General features: G+C 36.9%; 2 protein-coding genes across 3 annotated transcripts in view; one reads left to right on the forward strand and one right to left on the reverse strand.

The window, feature by feature from the left end:
• Positions 1-8,568, forward strand: part of SAMHD1 (SAM and HD domain containing deoxynucleoside triphosphate triphosphohydrolase 1) — a 32,572-nt gene extending 24,004 nt beyond the window's left edge. Inside the window, exons 13-17 of one of the 2 annotated variants that reach the window (XM_058177386.1) lie at positions 2,494-2,589; positions 3,426-3,530; positions 4,181-4,318; positions 4,718-4,837; positions 8,459-8,568. In XM_058177386.1, the coding sequence (XP_058033369.1) occupies positions 2,494-2,589; positions 3,426-3,530; positions 4,181-4,318; positions 4,718-4,837 (459 nt within the window). In that variant the 3' untranslated portion in view covers positions 8,459-8,568. Of the gene's footprint in view, positions 1-2,493; positions 2,590-3,425; positions 3,531-4,180; positions 4,319-4,717; positions 6,950-8,458 lie in introns of those variants that run through there. The other variant, XM_058177385.1, reaches the window with a different exon arrangement.
• A 1,047-nt stretch (positions 8,569-9,615) lies between these two features.
• TLDC2 (TBC/LysM-associated domain containing 2) lies at positions 9,616-17,382 on the reverse strand. The gene is made up of 6 exons (XM_058177387.1): positions 17,344-17,382; positions 14,333-14,497; positions 13,465-13,617; positions 12,046-12,141; positions 10,793-10,866; positions 9,616-9,758 (listed from the first exon to the last, which is right to left on the reverse strand). Exons 1-6 carry the CDS (start codon positions 17,374-17,376, stop codon positions 9,623-9,625), a joined length of 657 nt encoding a protein of 218 aa, XP_058033370.1. The 5' UTR covers positions 17,377-17,382; the 3' UTR covers positions 9,616-9,622.
• Positions 17,383-24,522: the final 7,140 nt, after the last annotated feature.

Below are 24,522 nucleotides of genomic sequence, written 5' to 3' on the forward strand. Positions count from 1 at the left end.
TTAAAAATAGGGAATGATGACTGAGGGCATCTAAAAATGTTGCAGGAACCAGTGCACTCCTACTTTTGATGTAATGGTCCAAAATGGTATATGTATATGTATACATGTATTTTGTTTGAAACATTTTTATAATTGCCCATCTTATACCAAACTCTTGGTAGCTCCCAATCAAAAATATAAACCACATAAAAACTCACTAAAACAATAAACATTATAAGCAAAAAAAGCCTAGCATCCAATCAAGCTTCTAGCAGTCACCTCATCCTATCCTAGCACTTTGAGGAAAAGCCAGGTCTTCAGTAGTTTTTTTGAAAGCTAGCTAGGAAAGCAGAGGCCTGCCCAACTTCTGGGAGAAGAGTGTTCCATAGGGCAGGGACTGCCACAAAAAATACATCAGGTAGCAATGTTTAAGGCAGGGGTCTCCAAACTTGGCAACTTTAAGACTTGTGGACTTCAACTCCCAGAATTCCTCAGCCAGCAAAGCAAAGCCATAGTTTAAGGAAAGGGATGAGAACTGTGCCCAACCTATCGGACCTGTTAGGACAGGTGGACATCCTTAGAAAAAGGCGATCTTGCAGATAACCTTGGTCTCTGCCATATAGAGTTTTAAAGGTGATAACCTTTAAACAGAATTCTTAATAGCTTGAGCGCTCCATTTCTGTACTATTAAAACTCTAATTGTGCCCTTTAATTGGATGAAATGGTGCATCATAGGACAACAATTTCTGAACCAAGTTACTTCAAATGGACTAACTTACAGAATGCTTCCAAAATCTGGGGCCCATGACTCCCAAGAGATAAAATTTGGGAAATTTGTGGCTGTTATCATATATGATCTTTATTTTCAATCTTCTGTGACAGTTTCTGAGCCAGTCTTACAATCCCTCGCTTCCCCCTCCACGCAGCAGCAGCCTCTTATCTGCCTACGTGAAAGAGGAAGGGAAGGAAATGGCAGAGAGAGAGAGAGATTTCCAATGCTCCTTGACAGAATCCCAGAAGGAAACTCAATGGGGAAAGCAGTAGGAAATTGGAAGCAGTCGCTTCTATTCCAACTGCTTCAAACACCCCCCCCCCCACTTTATTCCTTTTTTAGGTAAGGAAATATTTCTGAAACAATAACCCAACAGGGCAAGGATTGTCTAATCAGAACTAATGTTTCAGTGTTTGGGTCATAGAAAATCATGGGAATGAACCCATTCATCCCAGTTGCACAGGAAAAGATGAAGTGGCAGCCTTTTGTAATTACTGGATAGTGAACCTGCAGGAAACAAAATGTTTTTGAATATTGAAAAATCCCTTTGTAATTAGTTGAAGCAGACTGAATTATGTAGGATTTTTTCCCTTTGCAACAGAATTTTCAATGAGTTAATTAAAATGTGTAAGGCAGACAGCCATCACAGGGAATGAAGAAAACAGTTGCTCATCTATATTAGCACCTTTAAATTTTCTCTTTTAGATACATTGACTTGGAGCTGTTTTCTTTAAATGTTTTGCAAAAAAGATAAACATTGCTGTGTGTAGCCAAACATTATGTTTACAACTTTTGTAGTATAGTTTATTACTCATACTTAAGTTTTGCAAAGTATTCAAAAGTGGTAATTTGTAAATTAAATTGACCCAAATTACACATCTCATGGAACAATAAAGCAGCTCATTTAGGAAGCTTGCATGACTGCAATTTCCATTTGCATGTATACATACAAGACATATAGTAACTTCTATTGGAACTAGCAGTAGAATTAAATTGCTGTGCAGGCACACATGCTCTCAAAAGGCATATACTCCATACTTAGCTGTTAGTAAAGTACAAGGCACTCAAAAAAACAAACGAAAAACCCGTCCCCAAAACTTTTATTTCAAAAAATGAATTTTCCAATAAATTCATTTCATATTTAATAATTATGTTTCATGTTTCTTAATTATACGTTAGATTGTGGATTTTCCAATTCTTCATTCTATAGTTCAGATATATAACTAATCTTATTTTTCTTTTTGTAAAATTGAATTGTTGCTTTTCATTCATAAGAGTGCTACATCTTAATATTGCAGGTATCTTAGGGACTGCTAAAGCATATGAGCCATATTTTTTGTTTAATCCATATTTCAATTATATCCTGTATATTTTCAAGAAAATGTTATCGTAAGTTTTTATCATGAAATAACAAATACTAAAATACACCAACCTATATTTGCCTTCTTTTTGTAATGGACATTAACTTCAGTCCCAACTTCAGTTCACCTGAAGAGTTCAGAATGCAGTTGCCAATACAGATGGCTTTTGATGTAATTACTGTTTTGAAAATTATATAAATATATCTATTCATATATGTAGATGATATCAGTAGACTATAGATATACTGTTATAGCAATTCTATATTTGTTGCAGTAAAAGATACATGCAACTCCTATATTTTTCTAAATGTTAATTGAGTTTCTGAAATTACTGTTGTCTGCTGACTCAAATGAAAAGTTAAAATTTGTTATGCCTTGCAGGAAGATTATGATGGATTGTGTGCTGAAATTGTTAATTCCAAACCAAAGACAATCTCTCAAGATGTGGAGCTGAAGGCTGAAGATTTTATTGTTCATGTAAGTAAAGTGCTTTTTTGGTTTTGTTTTACCAGTAAAGGAGAAAATTTGTAGCTCAGGGTTGAAATGAGGGGTCTTTGGTGCTCTCTGAGCTTGCTTGTTTTCTTGCAGATGCTTCATTACCCAAAGTAGGTAACATCATCAGTGCCAGCACTGATCATTAGCAGTGATGATGTTATTTACCATATTTTTCAGAGTATAAGACGATCCGGACTATAAGACGCACCTACCTTTTTTTGGGAGGAAAATAAGAAAAAAAAAACTGCCTCTGCCTCCCAGCAATTTGCCTTGTTACAGCAAACAGCCTGCTTTAGTTTCATTTTCATTTTCTGCATATAGCCTGATTAGCACAAGAAAAAAAATCTGCCTCTGCCTCCCAGCAATTTCCCTCCTTGCAAGCGAACAGCGGAGGCCCGCGTGACAATAGGCAATGGCAATCCCTGCAGCCTGAAACAGCTGGGGGTCGGGAGGCCAATCCAACCAGCAATCAACTGCTTGTGCTAATCAGGCTGTACTGAAGCTGAAATGGCTTGTTTGCTGCTTGCTGCAAGGAGGTAAATTGCTGGGAGGCAGAGGCCAAAGGGTGGTGGCCAGTGGGTGAGCGGGGCTACATTTGGTATGTAAGATGCACCCAAATTTTCACACTCTTTTAGGGGGGAAAAGTGTGTCTTATATTCTGAAAAATAGGGTAGTTTGAGTAATGAAACATCTTCAAGAAAACAACCAATCTCAGGTTTTGTTTTGTTTTGTTTTTTATAGAATGTCTTTGCTTTCTTAGAGTGTATGTATATAAATCGTTAAGTGTGCTTTATTTTGATTTTGTTGTATAAATAAAGGTTATTGACATGGATTATGGAATGAAAGAAAGGAACCCCATTAACAGTGTTCGTTTTTACTGCAAGCATGACATCACTCAAGCAGTTAAAATTACAAGAGAACAAGTAAGTAAAAATGGGAGTGGTTGGTTTTGCCAGTTTATTGTGTTGTTTTTAAAATAGCCACTATATTGCAGGTAGTCCTTCATTTATGAGCATAATTGAGCCCAGGATTATGTTCAGAAGTCATGAGGTTATCATGTGATCATATCTGAGTTTACAATGTTTTTTGTAGCAGTTGTAACATGAACCCTGTGGTTGTAATGCAAACCCTGCAATAATTATGTGAACCCTTTGTCCTCAATGGCCATTTTTTGCCAGATATCAGAAGCAAATGCTGGTTGTTTGGGGGGGGGAAGCAAATCATGATTATGTGATTGTAGGATTGTGCAAATAACCATAAATTAGGACCAGTTGCTGACTATCCAAAATATGATATGTGACTGGGGAGAAGAGCAACCATTGCAGCTTCAAATCCGGGTCAAAAGTACCTTTTGGCGGGTTTTTGTAACTTTGGACAATCGCTAAGCAACTTGTCATAAGTCAAGGATTATCTGTAATGATATTTGGCTTTAAAGGGTGATTCCTCTACACCAGCTCTATCATGCGTGCATTGGATGCTCCTTTGATAATGGCTTTGAATGGTCTGTTTTACAGCTTGGGAAAGACCAGGAAAGTTATTGAGATTAAGCGTTTTAATTATTTCTGTCTTTAAGGTTTCAAAGCTGCTCCCAGAAAAGTTTGCAGAGCAGATCATCAGAGTTTATTGCAAAAAAAAGGATACAAAGATAATTGAGGCTGCTACAAAATATTTTGTTCAGTGGTGTATGGATAAGGATTTCAGTAAACCACGGGTAAGACCATGAATGAGGGTACACTCATAATGCACCATCTTTCTGAAAAGTTTGGAAAGTGTAATTCTTTACTGTATACTTTTTAATAGGCTACTGCAATAAGCATTGGTAAGACACAAATCCTGCTCATATGCTCTATTAATTATATTAATGAACTTACTAGAAATTAAAATATTTACATAAAATTGGTATTTTCATTAACAACAATAAAAAAGTTCATTGTGATTTTTTAAAAAAAATCATGATTTATCCCATGCACAGAGATACATCAGGCCTGATAATATTTTATCCCTTAAATGTACACACATTTATTTCAATTGTCAGGAGAGAAGATCACAAAATATATTTACAGTTGATATGAAATGCAAAACTTAATTCCTTTTTTTAATTATTTGATAGGATGGTGATGTGGTTGCTCCAGAACTTACTCCAATGAAAAAAGGATGGAATAAAGATGATGAAAATCAGGATTCAAACAGGAACAGTAATAGCTTAAGTTGTAAAGTAAAACTTTTTTAAGTGAGTTAGTATATTCCTTCAATTCTGTTTTTGTGCACGTATTCTAGTCAAACTTTCTTCAAAAAATATTCTGTAAAATTACAGAGTAAGCCTGCATAGTGCCTTTGAAAAACTGCAGTGGAAAATAGCTGTAGACTTTTTCACAAAATTGTATACTACTGTGATTTTGAGAAAGCTCAATAATTTATCAACACTATTTTAGTGTTAATTTAAGATAAACATCATTGTTCTGTATAGCAAACTTATAAAAATGCCTCAGGGTTAAAAATCAAGAAACTAACAAATTTCAGTTTTACAATATAAATCATTTTTCTAAAGTTTTCTGAATATTTCACTGAATCCAGCATTGGCTTTATAAATGTAAATTCTCTAAATGTGCACAAGGAGGGTAACCAGTTAGGCTTTATCTTCTCCTGAACTGTTTGAAATGTGCCCCCACCCCGCACATGCTTCCTCAAGGGATGGGGAGATTATAGTAAGTAGGCCTAAGTGATTTTTATTTACCTGTATTTTTCGGAGTATTTATAGATGCTCCAGACTATAAGACGCACCTACCTTTTTTGGGGAGGAAAACAAGAAAAAAAAATATGCCTCTGCCTCCCAACAATTTGTTTCATTGCAGTAAACAGCAAATAGCCTGTTTCAGTTTCAGTTTCAGCACAGCCTGACTAGCACAAGAAAAAAAAATCTGCCTCCCAATAATTTGCCTCCTTGCAGCAAACAGCAGAGGCCCGCAGAGATGGCACTAGACAATGGCAATCCCTGCAGCCTGAAACAGCTGATGGTCAGGAGGCCGATAATCTCCTACTTGTCCTAATCAGGCTGTGCTGAAGCTGAAAGTGCTGTTTGCTGCAAGGAGGCAAATTGCTGGGAGGCAGAGGCCAAAGGGTGAGTGGGTGGGCGGAGCTTCATTCATTGTATAAGACACACCCAAATTTTCACCCTTTTTGTGGGGGGGAGTGCATTTTCTACTCCGAAAAAAAATTGTGTCCAGATCAAACCTTAAACTTCCAAAATGAGGCTACCCTTTTGACCAGAAACAAATCACTTTTGGTGCATTCTACTGGTAGTAAATGACAGATTAACAAATGGGCCAGACTGCTGCTCTCCCCACTTTCATACTGCATATTGTTATCCACCATCAACCCCCACCTAAGCATGTTGATCTTACTTTTAGGCACTCCAACCCTCAATGTCTTCCAAGTAACATAGGGAGATCAAATCCCTCAACCGTGTTCTCTTCTGTGATTATTTCTTGTTCCTTGAATTCTGTCCTTCATCTTCTAATAGAGCTTTGCTCCTGCCATAAAACCTCTTTCTAGAGCCAAGTTGACAAGTTTGGGGCACGTATCCATTCAGAGGATGTCGGAGATCATTCGTTTGGTTCTCTCAGCATCTGCTGCTATTTCTCTCCTAATCCTAGGTGGAACAATACCAGCAAGAGAATACAATTTCTCAACTGGTGTGGGTTTAGGGCATCCTGTCACTGCGTGTACATTGAAGTAATACTAGTACTCATTGTAGTAATGTCGACTAGCTTAGTAGTACTCATTGAAGTAATGTCGACTAGCTTCACATATGTGGATGTACTCCATTCTGGAGCAGCATATCCTGCTGCAGAAATCCTCAGAGCCAAAACTGATGTCTGCAATGTAAATGGCTGAGCGCCCCCCCCCCCCATGTATACTTTGTCACTCTCATGAAAATGTTATTCCTCAGACTAACTTTAGCCTTAGTATTCAGGCAGTGTTCTTTAAATCAAAAATTAAATTAAAAATTGGATCATTAATATTCACAAGTGTATTCTTGCCACTATTGCAAACCATCAACTGTGAAATGAACCAGTGAATAAAACCCATAGCTTCAACTATATTCTGAGTAAATATATAAAATAAACTTAAGAGGGGGGAAGATCTTGTGCTACTTGCTTGAAATTCATATATTTTCTATATGAAGGGATTATTACATAATTCCTTAACTCTTTTAGATCATGACAGCTGGTGAATGTATGTTGATTTAGAGCTAAATATTAATTAGCACAAACTATTACAATATTTTAAAGTTATGAATATTTTGATCAATATTTTAATAAAAGAAACAATTATAAAACAATATAGGTCTCATGCTTTCAATGAAACACAAAAAAATTATGTTGAACCAAAAGGAATTGTCAGAGGAAAGTTTTTCCAGCTTCTCTGAAGCCAACTTGGATGCATTTTTTTATGTCTTGTAGTAATCAGATACTATGGATTATTTGTTTAGAACAGTAAGTTGTTTCTTTACCAAGTTCTACAATATGTACTTTATACAATAACAAAGTGTTTCTGTTAATTGCAATACTTAATTCTTAATACTTAATTCTAAAGTACGTTTTTGTTTTAGGCCCATTCAACAGATCCAAGTAAGTTCCAGAAGAATTCTACATTTTAAATTTAAAAATATGATGGATTGGCTACAGATTTGCCCTTCCATGAACCATTGTTTGCCCCCATTTGCCCTCCTTTATCTATTCAGGTAGTTGGTATCATAGGTGCAAAATCATGATGCATGTAGAGAAAGTACACAACATTTTTTTCCCCTTCTCTTCCCAGCTTCCTCCCACAGCTGCAAAGACTATAGAGTACATATGCCTAAATATGATTTTTCCTTTCTTCTAGTCATATCATATCTTTTCCAGCAAGCCAAGTATGCCTCTGTATCTCTCCATTTTTTTTGCCTTTTAGTAAAGACATTGGTATGTGTCTCTTAGATTTCATTTTATTTTTTCAGCTCACTTGAATCCTTCAATGATTTGAATTATGTTTCTGTCTACCAGAGTACAATACTAGCTATTTCACATAATTTTAATCTGAAAAGACCATTCTTGACTTGGTTTGCCATTAGGATGACTTGAGTATCTATTGTGTACTGGATCCTTCCCATATTCCATATTTTATGTCAAACTAAATATATTTCTAGCATTTTGATACAGTTCAAATTAAAAGGTCAGGAAAAAGGAGACTATTAATAGGAGCATAGCTACATTGCACAATTTAACCTGCTTTAAAATATTTTTTATAAATTTCACTATATAATTAGGTAACAATAGAACTGAGAGAATGAAGACCAATCAAGAGAAATATTGAATGGACTGGGAGCAAATATTTTTTCCTGGAAAAAAATTTTTTTTCCTTCTTTGGGTACTGCAACTCTCAAAGGGTACTCAGCCAGGTCAAAGAACAGTGCTTGTTAAAAGAGCAGTTTCACAAAAGTTAAATATTTCATCCAATTGCAAACCATATAGTGGGCTTCTTTCAAAATATTTTCATAAAATTAATTTATTGTAAAAAGCTCTGCCAGTATTCCTATGCTCAATAGCCACAATGACCAACTTCTTATTCATTTATAAATGTCATAGAATATTGAAATGTTTATAAAATGAGGCCAGAAATACAATAGTGAAAATTGTCCATATTACATTACAGAATATGTGGCAGATTTCTGGAGACAAAATTTTGCAAATGCAGTGCTAATAAAGTGAGCTTTGATAGAAAGGAAAAGGCTAAAAAATTTGATGTAAAACCTGAGTGATGCATGCCTTGTATTAAAGAAGAATTACCATTTACAAAGCTACTTTTGCAGGCCAAAAAACTAAACAAAACCCCACCACCATCAGGTCCTGAGATGCAAAAACAATACTTCCCTGCAAGAAGCCAACAGCAACACACCGCCATATGTATGAAGCCATGAATACTGAATGGACCTGTTCATGTTACATCATCAGAGTTCAACTCAAAAGGTGACTTGCTATAGAAAAAATGATTGTCATATTCCATTGCATGAGCTACCAAGCTCCGAGAGCACCAAGGACACCACAGTTCAACTCTGAGCTATAAATATTCTCTTCTTTAAGTATGGAGCCATTGTTTGTAGGCACTAACACATTTAGAGAAATATGTCTCTGTAGAAGGTACTTAGGCATGTGAACAAAACAAAACAACAATAGAAATGTGTTGTGATATAAATACTCGGAATATTCCTAAGTATCACAATTAAGTCTTAAGAATTCCTATGAATGTCTCTCCAGAGATTTCACATTTTAAAGCATAAAGCCGAAGTATAGAAACTGGGTTGGAAGGGATCTTGGAGGTCTTTAGCTCAACCCACTATTCGGGACCAGGATCTTCTGGCTTCCCAGCTTTCCAACATTTTGCTTGAAATGCTTCAGTGATGGAACACCCTCAACTCCAGGAGGCAGCTTGTTCCAGTGCTTAATAACTCATTGTCAGGAAATTCCTCCTTATTTACTTAGTATTTTACGAGCAAGTAAAAATGTCTAAGGTGAAGCCTAAGATCAATATGTCTGCTTCTATTATGAAAGTAGCTTGACCCATACAATACATGGGCAGGTATCTGATAAAGCAAAAAGCAAAATATGTTTGTTACTTCCCTAGCAAGCAATAGTGGCAACTATGTTTATTGCTTACCAATTCCTAATAAGATCCGTTACCCAGACATCACTTCCTAGCTGAACTACATATGTCTACCACTAACCTGATCCAAAGGACAAACTACTTTTAGGTGCAGTTAACTTGAGAAGAGGCTGGTAATTGAGGGATATAAATATTAGGAAATTGTTAAGATTCTCCAGCATTGATTTCTTTCTTCCCAATCTATAAAGACAGGGAATCCACAAGAGGATTATCCTCATTTGAGGGGGATTTGACAAACTGATGCAGGACTACTGGCCAAATCCTCTTAAGTGCTTGGAAAGTGCATGAAGAGATGTCTTGATTTTTCTTCCAGTTAAGACAGTGTCCAAACTTCCAAATCTCGGATGAGGAATTCCTCTTTGGGTGATAATGCCTCATTATTGAAGGTTTCACAGGGGTGACTTCCTCCATGGTTCAGATCTCCATCTAGCCAGAGTCCAAATTTACCACTGCATACAAGGCAAGAGATAGCATATAGAATAACTTCCATAGCACAAAGCCTCTTCAATGGTACAATGATACTGACTCATTTGCTAGAGTCTATTTAGAATGCCATGTTTCCCCGAAAATAAGATCCTGTCTTATATTTTTTTGAACCCTGAAATAAGCGCTTGGCCTTTTTGCCATGCGCTCAAAAGTCCAATTGGGCTTATTATCAGGGGATGTCTTATTTTGGGGGAAACAGGGTATAAGCTTTGCATTTCTTTTCTAAATTGGGGTGCTGGATGGTCCTATTGGGTGATAGAATCAATAGTATAATATATAGTGTTTTGTTTTTTACTCCAAGATCTCGCTTTGCTCTGGCAGAATTGTGACATACCTATCACTTTAACACTACTATTAACTAAATCAAATGCAGAATTCTTTCATACTCTTGGGAACCCTGGACATTTTGGAGATAGTCTCAATTGCATTTATTGGCGTTCTTCCAACATTTGCTGGTTCATGAAAATGAAAAAGACCAGTGTGGAAGAGAAAATGCCCTAGCAGGCAAGTAATATTCACAACTTGGCAATTATTCCAATGTCCAATAGAATGACATGCATGAAAACTCAACAGCTGGCATTGGAATAACAAGAGAGTAAAGAGGAAATAGGGGATAGAATGACATTCAATATGATAAAGCAGAACAAAGAACTAAGGAGAGGATGATAGTGATGACGAATAAAAAAAAAGATACAATCCATATTTTAGGGCAATTTTACTGTTCTACATCAATTTTTTAAAAAAATACTTGTCTAGTGGCAGCAATGACAATGTCATTTACGAGCTACGAGCATTGAAAATAGGATGATAAAAGAACATGCACTATTGTAATGATAGATTTGGGGAGGGGGGGAAAATGAGGGAAACACTTTTCCAATTTATGATCTTTAGCCATGCAAAAGAGCTAATGAGATTCTCCACAGACTGCACTGCAGCAAGCATGCTGAACTGACAAATTAATTTCCTTGTAACTCAGCTATCTTTAAAAGCTACATACCTGCCTCCACCAATGGCTAAAGAATCTGCATCTCCTTTCATGAAGAAGGTATTTTTGCCTGTCCATTTAAATACCTGGCAAGGGAATCAAAAGCATACCATTACACAATTTAGGAATTAAACCATATAAGCTTCCTATACAAAAAAATCCCACTCATTATTTCTAGTAATAGCTTGAATCTTCTCATAGTGTGAGTTAATAGATCACATCTAATTGTATGTTCCAGCTAATATCCTGTTCATGATCACGAAAGTGTGGACATGCATAGAAATAAAGCATCAGAGAGAGGTAGCGTGCTGGCTGGACAATTCCTGAAAGCATCCTGATTTATGGTGCTGGTGCAGTTGACTGCTCAGTGTATGAATCCATATTAACCCTCCCAACAGAAAACACTCTAAACTTCATCTGAAGATATCCAAAGAGGAAGAACCCATTGTCAAAGTCCTTTTGCTATTAGCAAACTTTTTTTCTGACATTTCATTGAATATTTTCCATTGACCTTTTGGGTACATTTTTTCATGTTGTTGAAGAGTGCTATTTTACTCTTCTTTAATATTCTTTTCTCTAGGCTAAATATCCCAATTCTTCCAGCCACTCTTCATAAGAAATAGATTCTCATCTTGTTGCTCCTTAAATCTCTTTCAGGTTGTCTGAATCTTTCTTAAAGTGTGGTGCCAGAAACAAACACAATACCAAAGTTAGGGCCTGAATCATAAGAATAAAGTGGAGTTCTTATTTTTTCTTGAACTTGGAAATATTTATATTGATGCAGCCTAAAATTACATTAGTCTTTCCCCAATGATATCAAAATATTGACTCATGTTTAATCTGCACTGTTATTCCAACTATATGTCCCATATGCTTTTCACAAATAATAAAGATGGGCTATAAATTAGATAAATAAATTACCAGACTGGTTATATTTCATCCCATACATTTCCATATGTTTTCTGTTTTAATATTTTTGTTTTCTTCTTTCTTCAACACAAGAAGAAATTCATATGTTTCTGTTAAATTTCATTTTTCCCTAGCCCATTCTCTAATCTATCAAAAACCTTTTCAGTGTTGGCATTAAAACAATTCTTGCCAAGTTATATTCTGGAGCACAACAATATCACAGAATCTTTTAAAGTGTGCCCTTGATAGCCATAGCAATCTAATGACTGGCAAAACTTGCGTAACTATTGGCTCCTGAAGCTGTAAATACAAAATCAACTCATTCAACATAGAGATTAACATGGTGTTTCAATCACCTTGAGTTGTGGAGTGAAAGAGAATAGAAATGTTTCTCCATTGCCATAAAAACAACTGCTTGCATGAATAGCCGTAGAAGAAAAAGCTCCAAATATCTGAAAAAGATACAGAGGAGGGAATATGTTTCAGCTTTCAGAAGTTTAATCATGTCTATCTTTCTGCACATTACTCATCATGATGTCATGGTCTGCTTAGCCTATTATATTGAATGAACCAACATTGACTATTAAATGTGCTAAAATGCAGATCAATTCAGTCTACGAATTATTGAATTATATTTCTAAGCCATTTTTCCCTTTTAAATCCAGTATCCTTTCTATTACTACAATGTTGTTTAGAAAACAGCCTAGGATTTCAAATAATTGTTGTCAAAACAATAATAAGACAGCAACAGTTTGTTTAGCATTAACATGACTAGATTTTTTATAAATGTGAACTCTTACATTTCTAAAGTGGAACTCAGCTTTCTAACCATCTGTTAAAATAGTAGCTCAGGGGGCAGTTTATTCCTTGGATGGTGAAGCCAGGTACTTTTTTTGTATCCATCAAAACAACTTGCATTACTTCCAGTCTACATATCATGCGCTGTTTATTTATTTCCACTTTATTATTTTTACAAATAACTGTGAGGTGAGTTGGCCTGAGAGAGAGAGAGTGGTCCAAGGTCACCCAGCTGGCTTTCATGCCAAGGCTGAACTTGAACTCACAGTCTCCTGATTTGTAGCCCAGTGCCTTAAACCACTAGACCAGGGTGTCAAACTCAAGACCCGTGGACCAGATCCTGCACATGAGGTGCTTAGATCTGGCTCGTGGGTCTGCCTGGAAACAGCAAGGGACCAGTCCACAGTGCCTTTGCCAGTGAAAATGGATTCAGGAGGGCCGTGTGTGGCCCTCCCGAGCTCCATTTTAGGCTGCGATGGCCTCCTGCAGCACTCTGCCAGCTCTCCCTCCCAAGCTCTGTTTTCGCTGGCAGAGTGCTGCATGAGGCCATCGCAGCCAAAAATGTAGCTTGGGAGGGGTGCCCCCCCACAAGTGGTGTCAAGCTGGCCACGCCCACCCCAGCTATCCCATTCCAGCCACGGCCACCTGGCCCCTGAGATCAAACACAACCCTGATGCAGCCCTCAATGAAATTGAGTTTGGCACCCCTGCACTAGACCAATTGGGTGTGCAGTTATTATAGCATAGTAAAATGAATCTTTCCATTTCTGTTGCATCTTCCCATTTCCCATTTCAAACCCTTTCTAATGGATCAGGAGGATCTACTGAATATTGTCGACTGCTTCTTAATGTTGTGAATGGAGAAGAATAATTGCCTGATTATATACAGTTGAGTTAGGCCTAGTTAATTAGCATTCTTCTTTTCCATATCATCAATCTTACATATGTAAAGTTGTGATTTAGACCTATCTGGGTTACCTGCCCATCAGTATCCCTGATAACCAATAACACAGGAGAGGCCAGGTTGCTCATGCTTCTATACATAGTCTTCAGACTAAATCCGTCCCTTGATGTACAGTAGACAAGGTTCCAAGGATAGGCGGTCACTCGCAGAGGGAGATGTGGAGTTAGCTGAGAGGGACCATATAAACAAGATCAAATTTTCTCATCTCGCCCTGTAACCAGCTGTCTTTTCCTTTGATTATCTTTCCCTTCTCAAGTTTGTTCAGTTTTGGAAACATTGGACTAGAATCAGCATGATCTTTGCAGGCTGCAAAGTATGAAACACATAACTGAAAACAAGATTCCCTCCTCCAGCTTTTGGATGCTGTTCAATCTTTGCCAGAAACTACTTCAGTCCTACCAGAAACTTGATATCAGAGAACAAAATGGTTGGATTTACACACTATGCTAAATGATTGTTTAACCAAAGTTTATTGAATAAATCTCAATTTACCCCCTAAGCCAGGGGTCTCCAACCTTGGCAAATTTAAGCCTGGCAGAATTCAACTCCCAGAATTCCCCAGCCAGATTTTCTTTGCTGGCTGGGGAATTCTGGGAGTTGAACTCCACCAGGCTTAAAGTTGCCAAGGTTGGAGACCCCTGCCCTAAGCCATTAGCACCTAAGTCAAAAACAATGGCCTACAAAGTACAATGGCTGTAGTCACACTATGTACTTTTGACAAACTGAACCCAGTTAAAAGTGTCAGTAAAATTTGCATCAGCTAAATACATTGTCTGGAGGAAATGAGCTTTTTCTATACAATTTCCAGAGGCTAAGCTATAATATCCAGCTATCCCCATGAAAAGTGTAAAATTCCAAGATATACAGAGAAAATTTATTTACCTGTTGGATTTCTTCTGTGTGCAAGATGCTACTTTGAGCATTCAGTATAGGTTCATTTAATTCTTCTACAATTTGGGATGGATCATCTGGATTTGTGCTGACTGAGTCTAGCCCATCAGCTTCCTCTTCAGGTTCTAGAGACAAAGTTTCATCACCCAGATTGGGCTGGCAAAAAACACATCATGAAATAAGGTGAGAATTCTTTTTTCCTACCTGGCCTGTGGGACATCTCCCATTAAATAGTTGGATAAATCAGCCTATCATTACAAAAACAATTCCAATAAGGCAATAACATGCACATGAAGTTAGTGTAATGAGTAATTTGTCCATAACAAGCCATTTTAAAAAGTGTTGGAATGTCAAACAAGCTGTCCTTTTTTCCATTAAGCCTTGAATAGTCTCATAAGAGGGAAGGAGGAATTGATTACGATTCATGTAAGATTGCATTAGTGCATCTTTCCTATGGATCTATTTTGTAGCCAGAATATTTTCAAAGCAAGCCTAAAATCTGCATTGCATTGGGAATTCTTCAGGACTGAAAAGATTTGCAGTAACAGCTGCTGCGTATTCATTTCCCCTCAACTATTCAGTATTGCAATGAGAGTTCTGCACAGGATGACTAAGACTTTTTTCCAACCTTAGAAACATGCCATTCATCTGAAAGACATTACAAATAGTATTAAGATTCATGTGTATGTTTGTGTATGCAAAACCTGTACCTTGGCTGAAAAGTTGGGGTCAGCCATTCAAACCCACAGCTATTGGGTTCCAGCCTAGTCAGAATCCAGTCATGCACTTACAAAATAACTGCATGACATTTCACACAGCCTGGACCTTCTCACCAGATTTATTTCCCCCCTCTTATGTGGTTAACTTCCATTGGCAGCGTGGACCAGGACTTTAATACTTGACGTTGGAAGACAATGAATTGTGACACTTCTATGGATTGTTAATATCTAATTCTATTACTTCTGGGCCTCTGGTGGCTCAGACTGCTAAGACAGTCTGTTATTAACATATTAACAGCTGCTTGCAATTACTGCAGGTTCAAGTCCCACCAGGCCCAAGGTTGACTCAGCCTTCCATCCTTTATAAGGTAGGTAAAATGAGGACCCAGATTGTTGGGGGCAATAAGTTGACTTTGTATATAATATACAAATGGATGAAGACTATTGCTTAACATAGTGTAAGCCACCCTGAGTCTTCGGAGAAGGGCGGGATATAAATGCAAATTAAAAAAAACTTCTCCTTCTGAAATTCTTATCTCCTTTTTCTTCTGAATGTTCCATAGGTCAATTGGTCTCTATGTTATACTGAATTGATATATATATGTATGTCAAAGGTATTATCAGTCATGAATTGGCATTGGACATTATTTGTTCTTTGTGGAATAAAAATTCCAGTTACTCTTTTCCCTTGTTTGATTACAGTAACAATCCATATTTCCTGACTGTATCATTTAAGTATTCTATGATATAGAAAGACTGCGTTAATACTTGGTATAAAATATAGTTTATTTTTATTTTATGGTAAATAAAGGAAACTTGCATAATCTCTATTTTGTGATTCCCATATACTCTTTCCCCCAGTTTTCTGGTTCTCTCTAACAGGACCTGGGTTTAACTCATAGAATCATCTATTGTAATGTCCTTCCTGTTAAAGACTACTTCAGCTTCAACTGCAATAATATAAGAGCAACCAATAGATTTAAACTTAATGTCAACCGCTCCAATTTGGATTGCAGAAAATATGACTTCTGTAACAGAGTTATCTGTGCTTGGAACGCATTACCTGACTCTGTGGTCTCTTCTCATAATCCCAAAAGCTTTAACCAAAAACTATCTACTGTTGACTTCACCCCATTCCTAAGAGGACTTTAAGGGGCATGCATAAGAGCACAAACGTGCCTACCGTTCCTATCCTATTGTTTCTTTTTCTTATATATATATGCTTATACTTCCTTGTTTCTCCTCATATATATGTTTATATACTATATAATATTTTTGTGTGATGCTTGTGTATATTGTTATGACAAAATTAAATAAATAAAAAAATAAATAAAATAAAAAAACAACACTCCATCCCCCACACACACATGCACATACACACCCCTCAGCTTTGAATAGGTAACAAGCATGCACATTCCTCACTGAGCTGTTTTGATCATTCCCCCAGCTGCTGCTTATTTCTCTTTTTTTCATGTCATTTTTACTATCAATGACATAATCTCAACATCAGTAGAGGACATGATACTCTGTAATTAAAACAGTGGGAAGAGGGAGAATCAAAATTCAGAACCTCACACAAAGAAAAACTGATATGATGCTATTTATTTTGCATTTTTCTCCAAATTTGGAGAAGAGAAGATATGAAGATACTAAAGCTCCATCCATTTCCAGCCTCAACACAATGTGATTTCACCAGGAATTGTCATTATTCTCCAATCAGAATAGTAGAGTGTATTTTGAAGTCAAAATCCAAGACACTTGGAGGGAAAACCTTTACATATAGCTAATGCAACTTAACCTGTGGCAGCTTTTTACACCCAAAGTCACAACTGATTTCATAACACAGAATTCACTTGTCCAACAGTTAATTCTTCATGTTCATCTATTGGCTACTAAGCCCTAGGTCAGGGGTCATCAAACTTGGCAGCTTTAAGACTTGTGGACTTCAACTCCCAGAATTCTCCAGCTGTGCTGGAGTCTTAAAGCTGCCAAGTTTGAAGACCTCTACCATAGATTCTAATCTAGCCTTAGTTGATTCTGCAAAGCTTTTTAGCCAAAAACAAAACCACTGCTTCACCTTGAGAAGCTTCCCCCCCCATTTTTCCATTAAGGGATTATATTATATTATTTGAGAGTAGCCATCTTTATGCAGAGTGGCAATATATTTGGTGTGGGAAAGAATCAAGTGATGGAAGAATGGCTAGTGCCATTGGGTCAGGTGGAAGTTTCACTCTGCTCTTCCCTTTTCCATCTGTGCCCTAAAGCATACACAAAAGTACGTACCAGAAGAATGTAACGGTAGCGTGGAGTTTTCATTCTTTCTGTGATTGTCCAAACCAGAGCTCTGGACCGGAGTGTTTTTTACCGGCAGAGCGTGTATGGAGAAGCAGGTGTCTGCCGATAACCTGTGGAGAGTTACACAAGTTACACTCCCCTGTAAACACTGTGTACTTTATCCCTTCTCTTCAGAAGTTAAGCTTCCTGTTTCACAGATGCCGTCATCTAAGTTAATACAAAACAAATCTCTTAAAAATCTTTTCAGTTCTTTTATTTCCAATATGTCACACATTTCCAAGTGTGTGGAAGTGGATCGATTGGCCGGAATCTAAGTGGGATAAACTACAAAAGTTCAAAATTGTTCCCAAGCTAATTTTTCAAAGGAGAAATGAGCAGAGAATCTTGCAGAAATGTATTCAGAAATGTAGAAGGCCAGTAGTCTGAATTAGTAGATCTGGAATATTAAAAATCAGGAGAAGAATATATCTGATTAAATGTTTCTAAAATGAGGTTCATTCTCTGAACCTCATTTTAGGTTGGTTTCAAAACGTTTCATTACCAGGCTAGGTAACATCTTCAGCAGAGTTTAGGGGATGTCAGTGTCAATGTTCTTCTGTTAATAAGGTGTGGGTGTGTCGAGGTGTGGGTGTGTCGAGTGAGGGTCATGTGATGGGTCATGTGATAGGGAAGTTATATCAGGTCAGAGTCATTGGGAGGTGAACTGCTGGTGGGGGAGTTGCATGGATTGGTTGCGGGTTGGTGCTGTCTCTGGTTGACTGTGTGGTTGATTTAGATTCAGAGGGATTTTTAGGCTGGTTGTAAGTCAATGCATCTGTGGATGGAATTGCTTGTGGAGTGTTTCTAAAATGTATAATTTGACCAAAAGTGTCTCTTCCAACTTTTTAAAAAATAAAATGGTTATCTCCCTACTACCTAAAGTGTTTGACCAATTTACAATTACTAGAATTTAAGAATAATTCTTATTTGTCCCACTGGATTTCTTCCTAACCTTTTCCAGCCCCCCAATCCCATCAACACTATTCGGCTTTTACTGAAACTAGGGTTAGTTACAGAACTAACCTAGCAGTAATATATGTAGAATAAGAACTTGCTGTCACAGATCTTTTTAATTCATTGTTAAAAGACTGGTCAAGATGCTATCAGAAATCTACATCTATTCTGTTCTTTTTGAATCTAAGATTAAAGATCTTAAAGATCTTGAAAATTAAGATAATGGTGTGGATGATCCACAATATTTCTTAGATCCTGTCCAATTGGCAGCCAACAGTTGTGACTGAGCTTCAAGCAAACATACTAATGATAAGTAAAAAGGACCTTTCTCTTTTGCTCCCTTTGCAATCTATCAGAAACGATGGGGAGAATGAACTCTATGCCTAGAAATCATTGTGAATTCAGGTTGGGGAAGCAGCAAAGAGGCTGAGACCTGCCTTTGCGTTCTGTAGAAAATCCACAGTCATAAAGCATTTTCCATAGAAATGAGACTGGTGAACGAAATGCAACTTTTCATGCTGTGAACTCCTGTCTTATGCCTATTTTGTACATGTGCTTCTTTACATCTTAGAAGCGGGACATAATATTGGCTGTATTGCAATTAATGCCAAGCCAGGATCTTTTAAAGAGCAAATTATAGTAGTCACAAAACTACGCTATGATTTAGCATTCTAATTGCTGCCATTCAAAGCCTATTAAATTCAGTAAGTTGTATATTTTGGAATCAGTGTATTGGAATTAGGCCTCTGGGTGGATAATTATTTTATACATTATATCTCATTAGATGTCCAGGCATCCAATATTAGCATTTTCTAGCCTTCTAACAACCCTGGGAAATCGGCTTAGCTGGAGAGTGGGGGGGGGCAATGGCACATAGCCTCAAGAGTTACGTGGGGTATAATGACCTTCCATCTCTCAATCAATTCCAACGCTAATTAGATCCACTGGCTTCATGCTACATTAATTGCCACAACATAGACAGGTTCATGACAGTATGTTCACAGTCCTATTAACATAGGTAGCATGGTGGCCATTTGGTTCTTGAGAAGACATTCACTTTACATACTAAGAATGCAGTGGAACAAACACCATATTTCAATTGTATGGAACCATCTATTTCTTTTCAAACAATATAAACAGAAGCCCTTTTGAACTTTTGATCAACATGGATGGGGTCTTTTATTTTGTGGGCCACCCATCATATTCCTGTTTATTTATGTCCTTCAGACAACATCTGAAATGCTCTTCATCACTGCAGTATTCTAAAATATGTGGCAGCAACAGAAGTGGCATAAATGATGAGCAATTTAAGGATAAGATGACCAAAATTTAGCACGAGAGGAACCATGGCTTCCAGGGTGATTGTCTCAGCTCCAAACTTTTTGGATTAACATTTCAGCCATTTTGGGTCCTTTTGCAAGAAAGTTTATGTGTGAAAAGTGATGGTGGCATTTAGGAATAATTGAGAATAATGGTATGAAAAGAGAGTGATTCAAATTGAATTGATTCAAAACCTTTCTGCTTATAATAGAAATCCTCTGTTTTTGTTTTTGTTTTAAAAAGCTAGGTCTCATATTAGTATTTACCCCAGGAATATTTGGTAGGCTCCATTCCAAAATGGTCTTCTCCCCTAAGAGCAGAGGAATATAGTTTAAATAATTCAAAGCTGAGCAGCCACTATATATAAAAAAAGATCTGCAAAGGATACCATGGAAACATGCAAATTAATTTGCTTTATGAGTCATGTGAATCACTGTCTTGTGGAATCAGAACATGGCCTTTTGAGGTCAGGGGAATAGAATGTTTCAATATATTGTTTTTACAGTAGTATTGGACTTCATGGCTTCCATAGTTACTATGAATCTATTCCAGTATGCTTTTAAGCACAATCGTACTTTCTCTGAAAACGGAGAGCAATTCTTATGAATCCCTGGATTACTCATCACCTGTCATTGTTTGGTACAGTCACTGTCTGGTTGGGCTGTGAGCATGGGCAGTTGTACCATTAGGCAAAGTGTAGCAGTCAGACTCTGTTACTGAGAAGTAGCAGCAGGAAAATGCTGTGTGTGATAGCTACTTGTGTTGACTTAACTGTGGAGCTTTGGAATTTGACTCTGAGGTGAAGCTTTATCTCTAACATAGTTTGTAGACCACACAACAAAGGAGAGTTGGAAACAAAAGTCCTTATGTGCACAGAATAAGGCAAGAAACCATGGTACCTCTCATGCTAGACTGACAATCTTTTGCAGTCTAATGCCTTCCATATGATAACTATTACCTGGTAATTCCCAACCAGGAAATGGAAGAGGGATGTCAGAAACAATGTGACATGTGACAACTTCTTAGTAAGAAGATTAAATCTCTTACTAGCTCTTATTTGACAGTCTGTACCTTCATTGGCTGAAAACTTGTATTTATCTGTTGTAATCCAAAGCAATTTGTCTTGAATTCTGTGATGTTTTAACAAGTTTACATTTTTTTTAAAAAAAATATAAAATAGATGTTTAAACCTTATATTCTAAGTAACTTGACATATTATCTCTGACATTTTCAAATACAAGGTGCACTAAGGAACCATCTGTCTCCTGGCTTGCAAAAGTTCGCCTTAAACTTGAAGCATCTGTGATTCTGTTTCCATTTGCACAAAAGATTGATATAGTAAAGAAGCCACCATAGAGCTATGTTTTCTATATAGTCTGAAGAATGGTAGCACAATAAATAGTTTTCTAATTGTTTGTGTTGTTTTATCTAATTTTGGGAGCTTCTCTTCAGCTTACTGATTTGTAGTTAATCTTCTAATATTGGAATCCCATTGATTCCAATGATAATTTAGTCTTAAAGTACCCATTTGGAAGTAAACTCAGTAGTATTTACTTCTGTCTTTGTATAGTGTCCTGCTAGATAATGGGTAAGGTATGACCTGGAATTTCTTTAAATTAACAGCATACTTTTTATATATTATATTATATTTATATTATATACAAAGGAAATATAATATAACATATATTATATTTATATTATATACAAAGGATAAATACATCCTCCTCCTATGCAACTTAATTTCAAAAGATCTAATTTTGTATTCACCTTCACCTTTTATTTTCCTTCTTAAAGAACTAGTCACACAGTATAAAAAATATTAAAACCATAGGCATATATATTTATTTACTAGCAGTATACTTACATTAGGGTAAACAGGCTTCCTTGTGAGATATCTCCTAAGCAAATATAGAAGAGCCCATTCAACAGCCTGTCTCCTTTGCTTATTTAATGCAGTAAAGTTGAGAGATCATCAAAGAAAAAAATTGCCTTACCAATGATAGAAAATAGTTGTTTCTGAATCTTGCAAAGTTCAGAGGGACTGTGAATTTATATCTAGCCCTGCCCAGCCCATCCTGTCCAATTCGTCATCTGGGTCAAGAGGCTGACTGCTTGCCCCCAGGTCATTCTAGTCTGATCTCATTATTTTGGGATCAATAGCAAGGTTGATGCAGGTGTTGCTATTTGTAACAATGATGTTGCAAGCCATGTATTGTCTGTAAACCTCCAGTGATGATAAGGCTGAAAATTGACACATTTTTTTCCTCTTCCTCTCCAATCCACACTGCATATAGGACATTAATACAATTGAATGAATCCAGAGATATTTCACAAGAAGAGTCCTCCACTCTTCTGCTCACAACAAAATACCTTATGCCACCAGACTCGAAATTTTGGGTTTGACAATTTAGAACTTCTCCATCTTTGGTCTGACCTAAGCATAGTACATAAAATCATCTGCTATAATGTCCTACCAGCCAATGAATACTTCAGCTTCAACTAAAACAATACAAGACCACACAATAGATACAAACTCATGGTAAACCGATCCAAATTAGACTGCAGAAAATACGACTTCAGTAACAGAGTTTTCAACGCCTGGAATGCACTACCTGACACTGTGGTTTCTTCCCCAAATCCCCAAAACTTTTACCTTAGACTGTTTACTGTAGAGCTCACCCCATTCCTAAGAGATCTGTAAGGGGCGTGCATAAGCGCACCAGCATGCCTACCGTCCCTATCCTAATGTTTTCTTTTATTCATACCCTTTACATGTATTTATAATTATGATTATACTTGCATCTGTCATAAAATACATGCTTGATGAGAATAAATAAATAAAAAAAATAAATAAAAACCTCATGGAACTATAGTCAGTTATTCACTTATCCCTGGATGAAACTTCCATGTTTACTTTGTAAATCTAGAAGCAGATTAGAATATGTTGATTCAATGGGATTAATAGAGTTGAAATCCTGTTGATTAGTTTGGTAACAAATCATGGATACTCGAAGTTTAGAAAAAACAAACTATCAAAGACACACAATCGCTTCCATTTTTCAATCAGAATTGTACCTACAGTATATACTTAAAGGCTTTGAGGCACTAAGAAAAGCAAGAACAGGGGTGACTTCTGCTTTGTACCTCCATCTGTTCTCCTGTCCTTCTTCTTCCCACTCACCCATGTCTGTTGCTTTAATAGGAATAGTTATTCTTTCTATGCAGCAGAAAGATTGAATGAGTAGACAAAATAACAAGTAGAAATTGAGAGTAGAGTATAGCAGTTTTTACTTTTCTTGGTATATTTTCTCAGCTACTGGTGGAAATTAACTTACACTGCCTAGCTGATATGTAAAATCACAGACTTTATGTAGAAAATGACTCTTGCAAAAATATACTGTTATGTTAAAAAATAATTTAAGAGCTTGTGGGGGGGGGGGAATTGGTTCACACTGAAAGAATCCTAACTGTTGAAATCAGTGAAAAAGTTGGTCATGAGTAATTTAAGTCCTTCTTGAAGTCAAAATAATGAAAGCATAACTAACAACCTGGATTCACAATGTTGTAATTTTAGTCATAGCTTGCAGCTATTTTTAGACATAGGAACAACACATGAAAGAACTGTCACTCATTGGAATGAGTAAGCGATATGTAGGAAAGGATTTTCCACACTAATTTGGTTGGCCATATATGAAGGATAATGGAGATATTACCTCGCTGTTCTTATGTTTGTGTGTACTTGTGCACTTTTACAGCTTATTATTCTGTTTTGGTTTTAAGTATGTTGTGACCTTCCTTGAGTCTTTGGAAAAATATTAGTGAATCCATATGCATAATATAACTGATATGACTTGTTTTGGTTATGGAATTAACTACTTTAAAACATGTTATTTACCATTTCATGTCAGATAAGGAAGTTGCAAAATATGCCAACCCTCCCATATCTTTTGTTTACTATATCCTTGCAAGGTGCAATTCATGGGAGCAGAGGTAGAAGAAGTGTCTGATTAAGATCTTGAAGAAGTTTTGCTAGATGAGCCAATGTTTTCACTGGCCATTCTTTGCTATAGACAAGAAGTTTTCACTTCTCACAGGTGCTCAATGGTGTCCACATCTCAAATGCCAAGTAATCTTCCTTAACCCCGGGGCTTTGCAATTGTGGTGGATTCTTTAAGGCCACAATTCATTATCTGTGCCATTACTACCTTCTGTAGCTTCATAATCACAGAGCAAGGACAAACTACTATCATACTAATAGCTAATGGGTCAGAATAACTTAGGTTTCCATTAACAACCTCTGACTCCACCCTTTGGTTAGAAAGTATAGAGCACCCTTCCTGACATCTTCCACAAGCATTGTGGAAACACTGATTGTGGAGCATATATTGACACAACCGTGTAGTTGATCAGGTAAGCTCCCAATTGGAAAAATCCAGCACAGAAACAGGCAGTCTGTGACTCCAACAAAAGCAAAGTGCAGATGCACTGTGATATCACAACACATGAGTAACTGACACCAGTGGAAGCACAAAGGGCCAAGATTATATGAGGTAAAAGATGACAAGAATGGACTAATTTTCAGGAAAGAAAAGAGCATGCAACTTGGATCACCTACAAAGCCTCAGTAGTGGTTTTACTTAAGAGTTCAGGAACGGTGTTATTTCCCTCATACGCATGTAGCCACTGTTTCTGCGGGAGCTGCAGGTGAGCCTAGAACTCTGATGGGAAAAAATTCAGAGGGACAGCAGCATCCATTTGCTTCTGCAAACCAAACTGCATTACAGCAGAACATTTCAAGGACATGTTTAAAACAAAGAAGGCATTCTTTTTAATTGTACTCATGGGTACAAACTG

This window comes from Ahaetulla prasina, chromosome 3 (genome assembly GCF_028640845.1).
Source record: "Ahaetulla prasina isolate Xishuangbanna chromosome 3, ASM2864084v1, whole genome shotgun sequence".
Lineage (NCBI taxonomy): Eukaryota > Metazoa > Chordata > Lepidosauria > Squamata > Colubridae > Ahaetulla > Ahaetulla prasina.

What these genes read in the sequence shown, in the direction of transcription:
- TLDC2 (XM_058177387.1), bottom strand. Translation starts at nt 17,376, where the DNA reads ATGAAAACTCCACGCTACCGTTACATTCTTCTG. An exon ending in GCTACCGTTACATTCTTCTG is followed by an intron (nt 14,498 to 17,343) that starts GTACGTACTTTT and finishes GTTTTTTGCCAG; the next exon opens with CCCAATCTGGGTGATGAAAC. An exon ending in TCAGGGATACTGATGGGCAG is followed by an intron (nt 12,142 to 13,464) that starts GTAACCCAGATA and finishes TATCTTTTTCAG; the next exon opens with ATATTTGGAGCTTTTTCTTC.